Below are 14,285 nucleotides of genomic sequence, written 5' to 3'. Positions count from 1 at the left end.
TCTACAATGTGTTTAAATGGATGTCATCTTGACCTGCAACATACCAATGTAAAATTTTTTGGTCAATATAAATCAAATGTGCACTAATTTATTCAGCAGGTTTCCCAGTATCTGAATCAACATTAGAAATCTAACTAGTATTTGTTATTCTGTTATTGACAAAGGAAGCATATTTAACTGATAACAAGTACTCATGGGTGTCATTTTGAAGTTAAATTGTTCCCCAAGGATATCCTCAGTAAACATCTACATTTAAAGGTCATTCACTGCCAAATTATGAACAACTGTTGCATTTATTAGCACAGGCTCAATAGTTTGGAAGCTACAGCCATCAATTCAAACTGACAATGAAGTTTAATTGTCCCCTAGTATTAAATGAGGAACACAGACATTTTCCATAAGTTTTTTCACCATCTGGGGTAGATTTTCAATTTACTGAAGTATTATGGAAAGATGGCCCCCTGACAAAATTGGGACACATCAAAGCCATTGCTTAATTATAATTTTTTTGAGAATTGTTTTAAAAAATACATCAGAGAGAACAGGTCATATGTTTCAAGAGCTAAATTTTAGTTTGTGGAGTTCGAAGGGGGGTGGATTCTCCCAGTATTCTTGTTGACAGATGTGAGGGGATTCTAAAATTATAGGTGCTGTATTATAGCCTCCGCCTTCATTTTCCTTTCCCAATTGCCTTACTTTCCCTGCAACAAGCTTTTCATCATCATTCCTGCAAGTTCTTCTTCATCCCTCCCTTCTCAGTTTCCTTTCTCAGACTGGGACAGAGTGAAAAGGAGAGGGAGTTTTTGGCTTCTGTGGTGATTTAGTTCTGTCCTTGCCCTCCAAGGTTACTTTATGCCTCCGTAGCCAACTGGCACCACACAGATCATTGTCTACATCTTCCTTCTATTGCTGACAGATTCAGAGAATAGTAGCAAAGGAAGGAGATGGAAACACTGAGTAGTAGCTGCTGGCCAAGGAGACAGAAAGCAACCCTGAAGGGAGGAAACAGAGCTCACACAGCTAAGGTCAAGAGCTCTTCCCACCTCTCTCCTTCCCAACTAATGAGAATAAACTGTGGAGGGATTAAGAAAAGAGGGATTAGGGTTATTCTCCGTAAATGCCAAAAGACAACCTCCCCTCTCAAAGAGGGGGAATTGGGAGGGAGGGGAAAAAGTGCAGTTTGCTGTGTGCTCTATATTGTGAGCAGTATGGAGCTGCCGGAGGATGGGTCTTACACTCCTCCCTTCCTCTCACTTCATATCAGTGATCAATCAATATCACTGTTCACTAGCATCTTTTCTGATGCCATCAAGACTGTCACTACCACTGCATTTCTCAAAAATTCTTCTCAATCTAGTTTCCTCACAGCAGCTAGAAATCTGCCCTTTCTCCACAGAACCTCCTCAAAAAGGTTCGGCCTGCCTTCCATGCCACACTAACTTCATGATTCTCACGCTGATTTTCCTTTTTTCTGATCCACACTACAGCCTTCTTCTCCTTCGCCCTGGTGTTGAAGGTGACACTATTGATCACATCTCTCTCAACTGCCTGAGACAGTTCACTGAAATTATGAGAATCCTTCTCTTTTGATTGGGCTCCTACCAATCCAAAAGTTATTGTTTATAGGGAAGGGGGAGAGTCTGGTAATGAGTAGTCCTATAACAAGAGTTTTCACCATTATGTTTTGTATCTTAGATTTTTAATGAAAAAATTAACACAGGAATTTACTTAAGACTGGCAACACAAGAGGAATAAAATAGAAGTAGAACTTCCAGCACCTTGTCCACTTTCACACTAATAAACACAGTACATCCAGATCAGTTGCAGCATCAGCTGATAGCACCACAAAGGAGATATTAATTTTGACATAATCTAGCCTTCTATCCCTTATTATATCTATCCAATCCCAAACTAACCAAACTTGTATTTTGCAACTGCAGCTGTTTTTAGTACCAGGAACACACTTACGAGGCATATTGGGATGGAACAGGAGGATCCTGATTCTCAGGCTCTGGTGGAAGAGCTGGCACAGTTTCCTCTTTCTTTTGTGGCCTGAAGATGTGGTTTAGTTTTGGATCCACCACCTGAGAAATAATTCTGTCCACTCCAGCTTCCAACATCCCTGACTGAATCACACTCTGTCTCAGACCATTTCGTAACTGGTTTTTGTTCACCGTTGGGTTCCACTCCTGTTTGTCCAGACAGGTCCCCTTCAACATCTCCCTTCCAAATTTAACCTTGGTTGTGATAGATAACCTATCGCTCTTCACTATTTTAGCCCGTTTCTCATCTTCCACCTGCTTCAACCTCATCAACTCCTGACTCTGCCATAACTTTTTCCATATATTTTTTCCAGCATATTTTCCAGCATATTCAGATATCTTGTAATTAGTAAAAAGCCACTTCACCCCAAATTCCAGCATCTCCATCCCATTCAGTATCCCAAATTTCACAATGGCCCCTTTTATAACCCACAGATTCAATGTGACCCTTAATTCTCATGTAACAGAATCATAAAACCATAGGGTAAGATGGGACTGCAAGGTTTAATGCAGGATTTGTTGTGTCTAAACCATTCAACTCAGATGCCTATCCAGTCTCCTTTTGAAAACCTCCAGTGAAGGAGTTTCCACAACCTCCCTAGACAGTCTGTTCCATTGTCCTACTGTTCTTAAAGTTCGGAAATTTTTCTTGAGATTTAACCTAAATTTATTATGCTGTACTTTGAACCCACTGCCTCTTGTCCTGCCCTTTGTGGAGAGAGAGAACAACTTTTCTCCATCTTTTTATGACAGCCTTTCAAGTATTTGAAGACCGCTGTCACGTCTACCCGTCCTCCCCTCTTCCCCCCCCACCCGCATCTCCTCTTTTCCAAATTCAACATACCAGTTCCTTCAGCCTTTGCTCATATGGTTTGCATCCCATCCCTCTGATCATCTTTGTCATTCACTTCTGGATCCTTTCCAGTCTCTCTACATCCTTTCTATACATTGGTGGCCAAAACTGGACACAGTACTCCAGCTGACGCCTAACCCGCACTGAGTAGAGCGGTACTATCACTTCCCGTGACTTGCATGCTATGCCTTTGTTAAGGCTACCTAAAATTGAATTTGCCCTTTTTTTTTTTTTTTTTTTTTTGCAATAAGATCCAAAAGAATGGAAGTAGACATGACTTGGCCACTGAAACTTTTATACTCAGCAGTTCAGCAAACTGTGGCTTCCTGGATCAATGATGCTATTCATGTCGCTTGACTTTTAAATAAACTTCTACAGTAACTGATTATCACCTGTCATTGCAGAAAGTGAAATTGTTTCCTATGGGACATCCCTCCTCTTCAGGATCCATTCTTCTGTCTATTAAAGAAAAGCACTTTCTGTTGCACCTTGTAGCCATGATATCCATCACTGTCTACTAATCTATAACATTTCTAGACAATTCTGCCACTCCCCATTGTCACACTGACCATTACTTAGCCATTGGCCCCATTCCTGAAGCTTCCAGCTATACATGGCTATATACCAGGCTCATGTAGTCATATCAGCAGGAGAATCTCTCATACGGTGAAGCTTTAGGGAGATTCATCCATTTTGGACCACTCTTTGATGAACCATGGATAAAGAATTGGCTCCATCACACAAATACATAAGGCAAACAGACACCTAGCGCATGTCCCACCAATAAGGCTAGATTTAAGTTTGTTTTCTCTTACAGATTTTTTTTTTTAAACAAGCGATAAAAATGATTTTGGTGTCTAAGCATCTGGTTGGATCTCTGAGGAACCTAATGGATTGGTGCAAATGGATACAGCGCTGTGTTGCCAACTACAACAGAGCAAGAACCAGTTGTGCACTTTGTGAACAGCTAGCCAGGAGGTGAGGAAATGTGAAGGGAAACCCAAAAATTTATTACAAACAGAAGTGTAGATTATATTACTACTACTTTGTACTTTCTTATATAGCATCTCCCATCCAAGAATTCCAATATGTTTTACAGGTTGTATTAAGCCGCAGAACACCTCAGGGGGATAGAGAACTATTGTTATTCCTGATGGGAAAAGACACACAGATGTCAGATGCCAGGTCATATATGTCAAATGCTCTGAAACTGAACTTTGTACAAAGAAGTAATACATTAATTTGCTAAAAATGCTTCTAAATTGGTAAAAATTTATGGAAATTCTTAAGGATTCTTATACCATTGCTACTGAAACAGAGCCTGATTTTCAACTGAGCGCTCAAAAACTAGGGCCAAATCAAGGTAACCTGGATCCCTAAGCACACTACATATCTCAACGCTATATTTTGAAGAATGGGGTGGGGTAGGCCAGTACTTACCCCAGCAGGCAGAGTGGATCTGCTTGGGTGGGTGGGCAAGGCCTGCTGCACTCTTCTCCTCCTGCCATATACGGAGACCTCTGTTGGAATGGTTTTGGCATTCCTTCCCACCCCCAGAACAGTAGGTCCTGACGTTACCATCGCATTGAGATCAATATGGCTGTTCGCCCCTCGCTCTCAGAGAAATTACTCCCTGGGGCTGGGATCCACTACCCAAAGTTTAACAAACAATGTTCGTGCATACAGAAACAATATTTGTTGTCAGAAGGAATTTGAACCTGGGACCTTAAAACACCAAGTTATAATTTTCTGGCTTTGAGACGTGTTGTTGTGGAGTTCTGTTTCATTTTCTTTTGTAACTGTAACAGTCTAGTACTTTTTGCTAATGTATAAATTTCTTTAAGAATGTTCATTGTCCAAAATGAACTGTCTTAAAATGAATCCAAAGAGGAGAGAATCTTCCTCCCAATCTAAGAGTCTTGGTAGGGCTGCAGGAGTCAAGTCATGAACTTAAAGGCCAAAATAATTAATATTTCTCCCCACATCCATCTGTTTTCAGGTGAATGAAAGAACATTGAAGAAACAGAATAAATAGGAAACATAGCTGCTAAGTTTTGTGCAGCTCCGTGTGTGGCATTTACACAAATTATTTAATAAGCTAGTTTGCATAGTTGTAAAGATGTAAATAATTTGTAGAACAACAAATTCTGGCTTTAGTGCTCATGCAACCTTGGAAAATGAAGCCTCCTGTTTATCTCCAGGTAGCATCAGGGCAACCTTCCCACACACACACTGCCCTGGCAGTATGCCTGATCTTGTGTGGGTTGGGGAAGGGGGAGTAGAACTTCACCTACAGGTAACAGCGGTAGTTTAATCTCCATTGCCTATGAAGTTCATGGCCTCTCTAATAAGTCCACCAGTTAGTGCAAAGTCTGGTGATTTTTGGAGGTGAATCAAGATAATAAAGGGGCCACCAACATCCATTAGGTGGGAAAAACTTTTAAATCTCATTGTGTTGGGCTGGATTCCTACTGGTGAATGACAGGCAAAATGCAATGAAGTTCATTACCTATGTTCTCAGGCAGCCAGTGCCTTAGTAAATGCTAATTTTATACTTTTAAGATTGAGGTTTGTTTTCTAGAAAGATAAGTTTATTATAAAAAGAAAAGGAGTACTTGTGGCACCTTAGAGACTAACAAATTTATTAGTTAATTTATTAATAAATTTTAATAAATAATTTAATAAAGTTAATTTATTAATAAATTTGTTAGTCTCTAAGGTGCCACAAGTACTCCTTTTCTTTTTGCAAATACAGACTAACACGGCTGCTACTCTGAAACCTAAGTTTATTATAATAAGTTCAGACTTTTTTGGAGCTTACACAAGATAGGGTCTTCCAGTCTCTGCATATGCAAGAACATCTCTGCACACTGCTCTCAGATATTATAGGATTTGTTTGAAGAAGACTATCTCATGTTGTTACTAAAATACATCATCATTAGGGCTGCAGATTTGCCACATTTTTTTTTTAAACCAAAAACCATGGTACAGTCACAGCTTACTACATTACTATGACAACTCTGTGATTTTGATAGAAAATGCCTTCCCCGTCACCTGCGGGGGCACTGACCACCCTCAGCAGTACCTCTGCCCCAGCACCTGAACAACAACCTGAAGACCAATCCGGTGAGGAGGGGCTGGGGAGAGAGCCCATCCCACACTCACTCCTGGTAACAGTGGCTCCTGCAGCTCCTGTTCTATGAGGCTGGGCTGGGGTCGGGCCCATTGTCCCACTTTGGGCATTGTGGCCTAGTGCACAGGGTCACAGAGCCACTCAGGTTTGATTCCCCCCACGCTCCTGTCATGACAGAGGGGCAGGTGAGCCAAGCCAGTGGCACTGCTACTCCATGCACCAGGTTGCAATGCCTGCCTTGTGGCACAGCGTCCAGACCTATGGGACAAGAGCTGCAGGAACCTCTGCTGCAGGATGAGACACAGACAAAACAGGAAAATCATGCTGTGACATTTTCCCACTGTGACAAACCTGTAGCCATAATCATCATCATCATGATGAAGGCAAATCCCAAAGGAAAGACACAGCCTCCTTGCAGATCAAGCAACACCCAGATCGGTATCTAGCTACAACAATAAAACAAATACTAACATAATGTCCAAATTCATCTCTACATGTTTTGCAACATAAAATCATTTCAACAATTATATAAAGCTACTGTGAGGCTAATCAGCCAGAGCTGAATTCATAACACAGAACTCTACCACTTCATCTACAGAAGGTGTGTTGTTATCCTCAGTAAGCAGCCCAGAGAGTGTGAGACAACACATATTTGACCACTGGTTACCCAACTATTTTTGTCAATTAGCACTAGAATGATGGGTCCCAGGATTCATTGATTCTATTCCTGGCTCTAAGAGCAGAGTATGTTCTAGTGGTTAGAGACAATGTAGCGAAATGTAACACTACTCCTATCTGGGTCACCTGTTGGGACTGAACCTGGGATCTCTGGATCAAAAAGCATGGACTTCTATCATGTGATCTGGTACTATACCAATTATCATGCAAATATTAGGAGACTCAAACCTCTGTATATGGTCTAGCCACAAAGGGGCAAAAATTCATACTGTGTTGATATGGGTTAGATAAGCATATAATTTGGCCCAGTTCCTCTGAAAGCCAGTGTTGAAAATAGATGAGACTTATTTCCCCCCTCCCCACCGCTCTGCTTCCAGTGACCTTGTGCAATTTTTCAGTTACCTTAGCTGTAAAATGAGCAAAGATGCTTGCCACCCCTAAGGTAGGTGTATAAGACCTTCATTAATAATAGGTGTGAGGTGCACAGACATACTAAGAACAGAGATTAAAATTGCTGGGATTTGAACCCAAGGTGGCTTGGTTTGTAGCTCAGGGTGCTTACCCCTAAGCTACAGAGTACTACTTGGAGGAATCTCTCTCTATTTTACCAGTTGTGCAGGAATGAGAGACAAGCCTACAGCATATGCCACCAACACACAAAATACATGACATTTAGCAGGCCCAAGGAAGATGAGAATATAGATTCTCTGACAAAAGTGAGAAAATCAACGGTAATCTTGTAACAGACAATAGAAGTCTAAACGTTGCAAAATGAGGTGGCATTATTGGGAAATAAATCATTAGGAGTCCAAGAGCTGAAACTAATTGGCATAATAATCATGATGATGATGATGATGATGCCAGCCTCCATCAGCCACTTATTACATTTTCAAACCAGCACTTTTGTGCTATTCCATCTTGCCCCTTATGCTTAGTAGGAGCTCTCCATAAACATCCACAAAGCGATCTCATTATCCTCTTTCAAATCCCTTATTAAATGTTTTTTTTCCCACAATGCCTACAAAAAACTTGACAGTGGATGGGTCTCTGGTGGACTGAGATCATACATAAGAACATAAGAATGGCCATACCAGGTCAGACCAAAGGTTCATCTAGCCCAATATCCTGTCTTCTGACAATGGCCAATGCCAGGTGCCCCAGAGGAAATGAACAGAACAGGTAATCATCAAGTGATCCATCCCCTGTCGCTCATTCCCAGCTTCTGGCAAACAGAGGCTAGGGACACCATCCCTGCCCATCCTGGCTAATAGCCATTGATGGACCATAGCCTATCGTGTTGTCCAATACTGCCGCACTGTTTCTTTGTATTCCCCCATCTGTCCGGATCCATCTGTTGTCACTTGTCTTATACTTAGATTGTAAGCTATTTAGGGCAGGGACCATCCTTTTGTTCTGTGTTTGTACAACACCTACTGCATCGGGGTCCCGGTCCCCACTTAGTGCTCATAGGCACTACTGTATTACAATTAATGAATAAACAACAGTCACAACAAAACAGAGTAGATTGCAGCTGTCTGCACTGCTGGTAGGGCGGGCATGAAGACAGGGGAGACAGCCTGCCATGCTCCATCTCCTCGTATCCAACAGGTCTTAGCAAGCCACTGACCTGAGCAGCGACACCGCACATGGATGTCAAACGGCACCACGGTGCAGCGCCCTGCCTCACTCCAAGGGGCCGGCCCTACGCGTCTATGAAGAGAGCCAGTTTATGGAAAGGACAGCTGCGAGCTGCCTGGCCACGGGCCTCCCGGTGAGTGGGTGCCAGCCATGCACTGGCTCTCTACGCCCCCATCGGCGATGCCAGCCAGCTCCCTGCTGCACGTCCTCCAGCAGCCAAGGGTCCCAGCGCGGGTGCCCAGGCCGGGGAGACAGAGACCCGCCACCGGTGGGGATGGGGCCCCCGGCCCCTTCGGGAGAGCCACGGGGTGAGGGTGCAGGGCACCAGCCGCACGCAGCCCGCCCCACCAAGCTGCAGAGCCCGCGGCCCTGGGCCTCCGCTCGGCCCCACGCCAGCCCCTCACCGTGTACCCTCGCTCCAGCTCGCTCTCCTCGTAGCGGAAGGACGGGATGTACAGCTCCATGGCGCGCGCGAGCCGGGCCAGCGGCGGGAGCGGGGCACCGCCGCGCTCCAGGGCAGCAGCAGCAGCAGCTCCCCGGGACCGAGCCAGCTGCGAGCGCGTCACGTGACGCGCGGGGAGCCCACATGACGCCAGTACGCGGCGGGGGGCGGGCAAGGTCCCCAGCGCAGCCGCCGGCCTGGAGCTGAGGCGACGCGGGGCCTCCGGCGCGCGAGCCAGGCAGCCCAGCGCAGCTCGCGCGCTGCCCGGCCAGGGAGCTGAGGCTGGAGCGGGCCCCTGGGCTCATCCGGCCCGCGGCCGCAGCAGCCGGCGCGCTGCGATTGGCCCCTCGGCGTGCTCGTTCCCTGGCCGAAACTCTCCGCTCCGCCGCAGGGGGTCCCGGCCGGGTAGCGGCGCTCAGGGAAGGTACCTGCCGGGCGGCCACAGCCGCCGGCGGCGTCCACCCTCGGGCCAGGCAGCTCCCACGGCTTCTCCTCTGTGTGCGCAAATAGGCGCGCTCGCCCTTTAGCTTCTCCAGCTGGGTCAGCGTGGGGTGCTGCTTAAAAGCCCGTGGCTCGCTCACTTCGCCTCGTGCTGGCCTTAGGATAAACATGATGATGCTTTTCTCTTAAATAGCTCAAGGGTTGTTGGGGTTTTCCTTACGGGCATTCTTGTTCCTTCCCCGTCCCCTCACCGCTCCTAGAGATCCTCTCCTTTGTAAACCAGCCACGGAAACAGCGTTGTTACCTCCTGACGTTGAAATGTGCAAAAGTGGTTTTTGGCAACTGCTGCCGTTGAAGTCACCGTTTTGCACGAGTGCTGATCATCTGTTTCTGTTATTTGCTCTCAAATCCAGTGCTGATTGGCATAATTGCTGTAGCAACTGGTTGTGATGTCTGTGTAGAGGAACAAACGGATCACTTTCTAAACAAACAATAGTGGTTTATGGACCTGCTTTAGTAATAGCAAAGAAACCCAAACAAAGACAGCTGTAGCATAGTATCAAAGGTATCGCCCCATAGGTTTTTTTAATATCTACCTCAAATTAGTAGACATTACATTCATCTTTAATGTCTCATTCTCACTTATACACTTTCATGTTGAGAAAGTCCAGGCACAACTTGCAAGAGAAACAGTAAAGAGAAATACAGAAAGTCACAAGTAGGATAGACTAAGAAAAGCAAGTTCAAGAGTTTCTTAGGAGGCATCAGTAACTATTTGATAAATAGAAGGCAGTAGATAGTAGCTATTATCCCAGGCCAGAACAATACTCCTGCATCCTGTTAAATCTTTCACTAGTCATACTATCTCCTGGCACCATTTTCAGTTTACTGTTGACTCTACATCAAGGTCACCCAATTCACATGGCTACCCAAGCATGAAAGGTGACAAGCAAATCAGTGAACAGTTGGAGTTTTAACACTCTATTCAAGAATCAAACCAGGGTAACAGTTACAACCTTTGACTTTGAAATTGTTTACAATTCACATTCTGCTTTGAGTGAAAAAGGTCATTTTTGGCTGGATAGGCTCCTGATAAATGTTTATTAATTATTTTTAACCGTACAAGAGACAGCCTATTTTGGTTTATAAAGTGTGAGTATATTGGTTTCTAGGCCTAGGTACAAGAACTATAAAATCATGTACTGTACACTGAACTAGCATCAATTAACAATAAAGAATCTCCTCCACCTCTATCTTCCATAGGAGAAAAAAATGTCATCTATTCAAACCATGTCTTCAGAAAATAGATATGCCTTGCAACATGCAATTAAGATAATCATTTTTTAAACTCTGTTGCACTAATCAGGGGGGAAAAGGGAGCAAAGTCTCTTCAGAACACCCTTTTCACCAGTCCAACAAACCTAGAGAGCATCTGCCTGAACATTCTAGATCTTAGCTGCTGACGTAGAACATAGAGTGAAGAAAAAATTCTGGCCAGGAGCTTTCCTGTTGACTTCAGTGAATGTCAGGATTTGTAGTTACTAAAATACACAAAACCAAAACAATTTAGTGCATTTCATTTGTAAACTGACACCAAGTGTCTGCTTTAACAGATCCATTAAATTATGATTTTTTTGTACAGATGAGGAAAAAGTGGATTGTGTTCTGAACATTTTGAATAATCAATTCGCCTGTCTGATGAAACTTCCATTAAAATGTCAGTTTTGCTCTACTGAACAAAATACAAAGGAAGGAGCAGATGTTTATTCGAGAGATTAATTTCATACAAATAAAATTTAGCCCAAAAGCAAATATCTGAATTGATCACAAAGTAAATTTTGGAGGCAAGATCTAAGTGAAATATTAGATGCATTTGATGTATCCCCAGGCTGCTTTGTAACTAACCGTTTATATAGCACTTTTCTCTCCCTTATGCAAATCTTACTAGCCCCAAACATCAGCCATCCATCTTGGGGCAATAGAAAACAACAACCACCCCACAACATCACAGGAATCATAGATGCAGATTACAGTCTATATTACCTTTCCTCTTTACAATTATGACAACTTAACAGACTTGAGTGTGCACACACATACTTTTGTTTCCAAGTTTCTCATTATTAAAGTGGTCAGTTTGGTCATTTTCCTCGCTGTTCTCACTTATCTTTGGAGTTTTCCCTGTAATCATTGTGTTTATATAGCATGTTAACACTATGCCCCTGCAGGGCTCTGGTTTCTATATAATGAAATAAAAACAAATTGAAACACAATAACATTGTTGCAAAAAAACAAACACAAAAAACCCACCAAATCCTCCCCCCCTTATTAACTTTCAAACAAATCAAAGTAAATGATCTAAGTATTCATACCACATCTATCCCCATATCTCAGTGCCAAGATTATCAAGTGTGAAGTTCCCTTAGGGTATGTCTACACTATGAAATTAGGTCGAATTTATAGAAGTCGGTTTTGTAGAAAGCATTTTTATACAGTCGAGTGTGTGTGTCCCCACACAAATGCTCTAAGTGCATGTAGTCGGCGGACTGTGTCCTCAGTACTGAGGCAACCGTCGACTTCCGGAGCTTTGCACTGTGGGTAGCTATCCCACAGTTCCCGCAGTCTCCACCGCCCATTTGAATTCTGTATAGAAATCATAGTGCCTGATGGGGCTAAAACATTGTCGCGGGTGGTTCTGGGTACATATCGTCAGGCCCCCGTTCCCTCCCTCCATAAAAGCAAGGGCAGACAATCATTTTGTGCCTTTTTTCTTGAGTTACCTGTGCAGCCGCCATACCACGGCAAGCATGGAGCCCGCTCAGCTAACCATCATCGTATGTCTCCTGGGTGCTGGCGGATGTGGTACTGCATTGCTACATAGCAGCAGTTTATTGCCTTTTGGCAGCAGCCAATGCAGTATCACTGGTAGCCATCGTCGAAGTAATCCTGGGTGCTCTTTTAACCGGGCGCCTGGGCAAACATGAGAGTGACTCAGCCAGGTCATTTCCCTTGTTTCGTCTCATGGTGATTGAGTCCTACCGGCAGTGCACTGTCTTTTAATCTGCAGCTAGCAGAAGATGATGGCCAGTAGTCATACTGCACCATCTTCTGCCAAGCACCCAGTAGGTGACAATGGCTAACGGTCGTATTGCAGAGCCTGCTGCCAGCATGATGTATAAATATAGATGAAGTGGCTCAAAACAAGAAATAGACCAGATTTGTTTTGTATTCATTTTCTCCTCCCTCCCTCTGTGAAATCAACGGCCTGCTAAACCCAGTTTTGAGTTCTATCCTTGAGGCAGACATTCAGTTTCTCGCAAAGCCACCCCCTTTGTTGATTTTAATTCCCTGTAAGCCAACCCTGTAAGCCATGTCGTCAGTCACCCCTCCCTCTGTCAGGGCAACAGCAGACAATCGATCCGCGCCTTTTTTCTGTGCAGATGCCATACCACGGCAAGCATGGAGCCCGCTCAGATCACTTTGGCAATTAGGAGCACATTAAACACCACACACATTATCCAGCAGTATATGCAGCACCAGAACCTGGCAAAGCGAAACTGGGCGAATAGGCGATGTCAGCGCGGTGACAAGTGATGAGGACATGGACACAGACTTCTCTCAAAACACGGGCCCTGCCAATGTGGGCATCATGATGCTAATGGGTCAGGTTCATGCAGTGGAACGCAGATTCTGGGCTTGGGAAACAAGCACAGACTGGTGGAACTGCATAGTGTTGCAGGTCTGGGACGATTCCCAGTAGCTGCAAAACTTTCGCATGCGTAAGGGCACTTTCATGGAACTTTGTGACTGGATTTTCCCTGCCCTGAGGCGCAAGAATACCAAGATGAGAGCAGCCCTCACAGTTGAGAAGCGAGTGGCAATAGCCCTGTGGAAGCTTGCAATGCCAGACAGCTACCAGTCAGTCGGGAATCAATTTGGAGTGGACAAATCTACTGTGGGGGCTGCTGTGATGCAAGTAGACAACCCAATCAAAGATCTGCTGATATCAAGGGTAGTGACCCTGGGAAATGTGCAGGTCATAGTGGATGGCTTTGCTGCAATGGGATTCCCTAACTGTGGTGGGGCCATAGACGGAGCACCGGAGCACCAAGCCAGTGAGTACATAAACCGCAAGGGGTACTTTTCAGTAGTGCTGCAAGCACTGGTGGATCACAAGGGACGTTTCACCAACATCAACATGGGATGGCCGGGAAAGGTACATGATGCTCGCATCTTCAGGAACTCTGGTCTGTTTCAAAAGCTGCAGGAAGGGACTTTCTTCCCAGACCAGAAAATAACGACTGGGGATGTTGAAATGCCTATAGTTATCCTTGGGGACCCAGCCTACCCCTTAATTCCATGGCTCATGAAGCCATACATAGGCAGCCTGGAGAGTAGTCAGGAGCTGTTCAACTACAGGCTGAGCAAGTGCAGAATGGTGGTAGAATGTGCATTTGGACATTTAAAAGCGCACTGGCGCAGTTTACTGACTCGGTTAGACCTCAGCAAAACCAATATTCCCACTGTTATTACTGCTTGCTGTGCACTCCACAATATCTGTGAGAGTAAGGGGGAAGACGTTTATGGCGGGGTGGGAGGTTGAGGCAAATCGCCTGGCTGCTGGTTATGCACAGCCAGACACCAGGGCGGTTAGAAGAACACAGGAGGGTGCGGTGCGCATCAGAGCAGCTTTGAAAACCAGTTTCATGACTGGCCAGGCTACAGTGTGAAAGTTCTGTTTGTTTCTCCTTGATGAAACCCCCGCCCCGGTTCACTCTACCTCCCTGTAAGCTAACCACCGTCCCCACCTCCCTTCGATCACCGCTTGCAGAAGCAATAAAGTCATTGTTACTTCACATTCATACATTCTTTATTAATTCATCACACAAATAGGGGGTAATTACCAAGGTAGCCCAGGAGGGGTGGTGGAGGAGGGAAGGACAAGGCCACACAGCACTTTAAAAGTTTAAAACTTATTGAATGCCAGCCTTCTGTTACTTGGGCAATCCTCCGGGGTGGAGTGGCTGGGTGGCCAGAGGCCCCCCCAATGCGTCCTTGGGC

General features: G+C 44.7%; 2 protein-coding genes across 2 annotated transcripts in view; both read right to left on the bottom strand.

Moving 5' to 3' along the window:
* The window catches only part of SNX24 (sorting nexin 24), a 145,549-nt gene extending 136,491 nt beyond the window's left edge, over nt 1–9,058 (bottom strand). Inside the window, exon 1 of the mRNA XM_038403586.2 lies at nt 8,749–9,058. Coding sequence (XP_038259514.1) covers nt 8,749–8,808 — 60 coding nt within the window. The 5' untranslated portion in view covers nt 8,809–9,058. The remainder of the gene's footprint in view (nt 1–8,748) is intronic.
* Nucleotides 359–2,827, bottom strand: LOC119856255 (biorientation of chromosomes in cell division protein 1-like). Its single transcript, XM_038403591.2, has one exon. The coding sequence runs from the start codon at nt 2,427–2,429 to the stop codon at nt 1,965–1,967; it is 465 nt and encodes a 154-aa protein (XP_038259519.1). The 5' UTR covers nt 2,430–2,827; the 3' UTR covers nt 359–1,964.
* Nucleotides 9,059–14,285: the final 5,227 nt, after the last annotated feature.

Source organism: Dermochelys coriacea, chromosome 5 (assembly GCF_009764565.3).
Source record: "Dermochelys coriacea isolate rDerCor1 chromosome 5, rDerCor1.pri.v4, whole genome shotgun sequence".
Classification (NCBI taxonomy): Eukaryota; Metazoa; Chordata; order Testudines; family Dermochelyidae; genus Dermochelys; species Dermochelys coriacea.
Note: the sequence above shows the minus strand (reverse complement) of the source record. Positions and strands in the feature narration are given on the sequence as shown.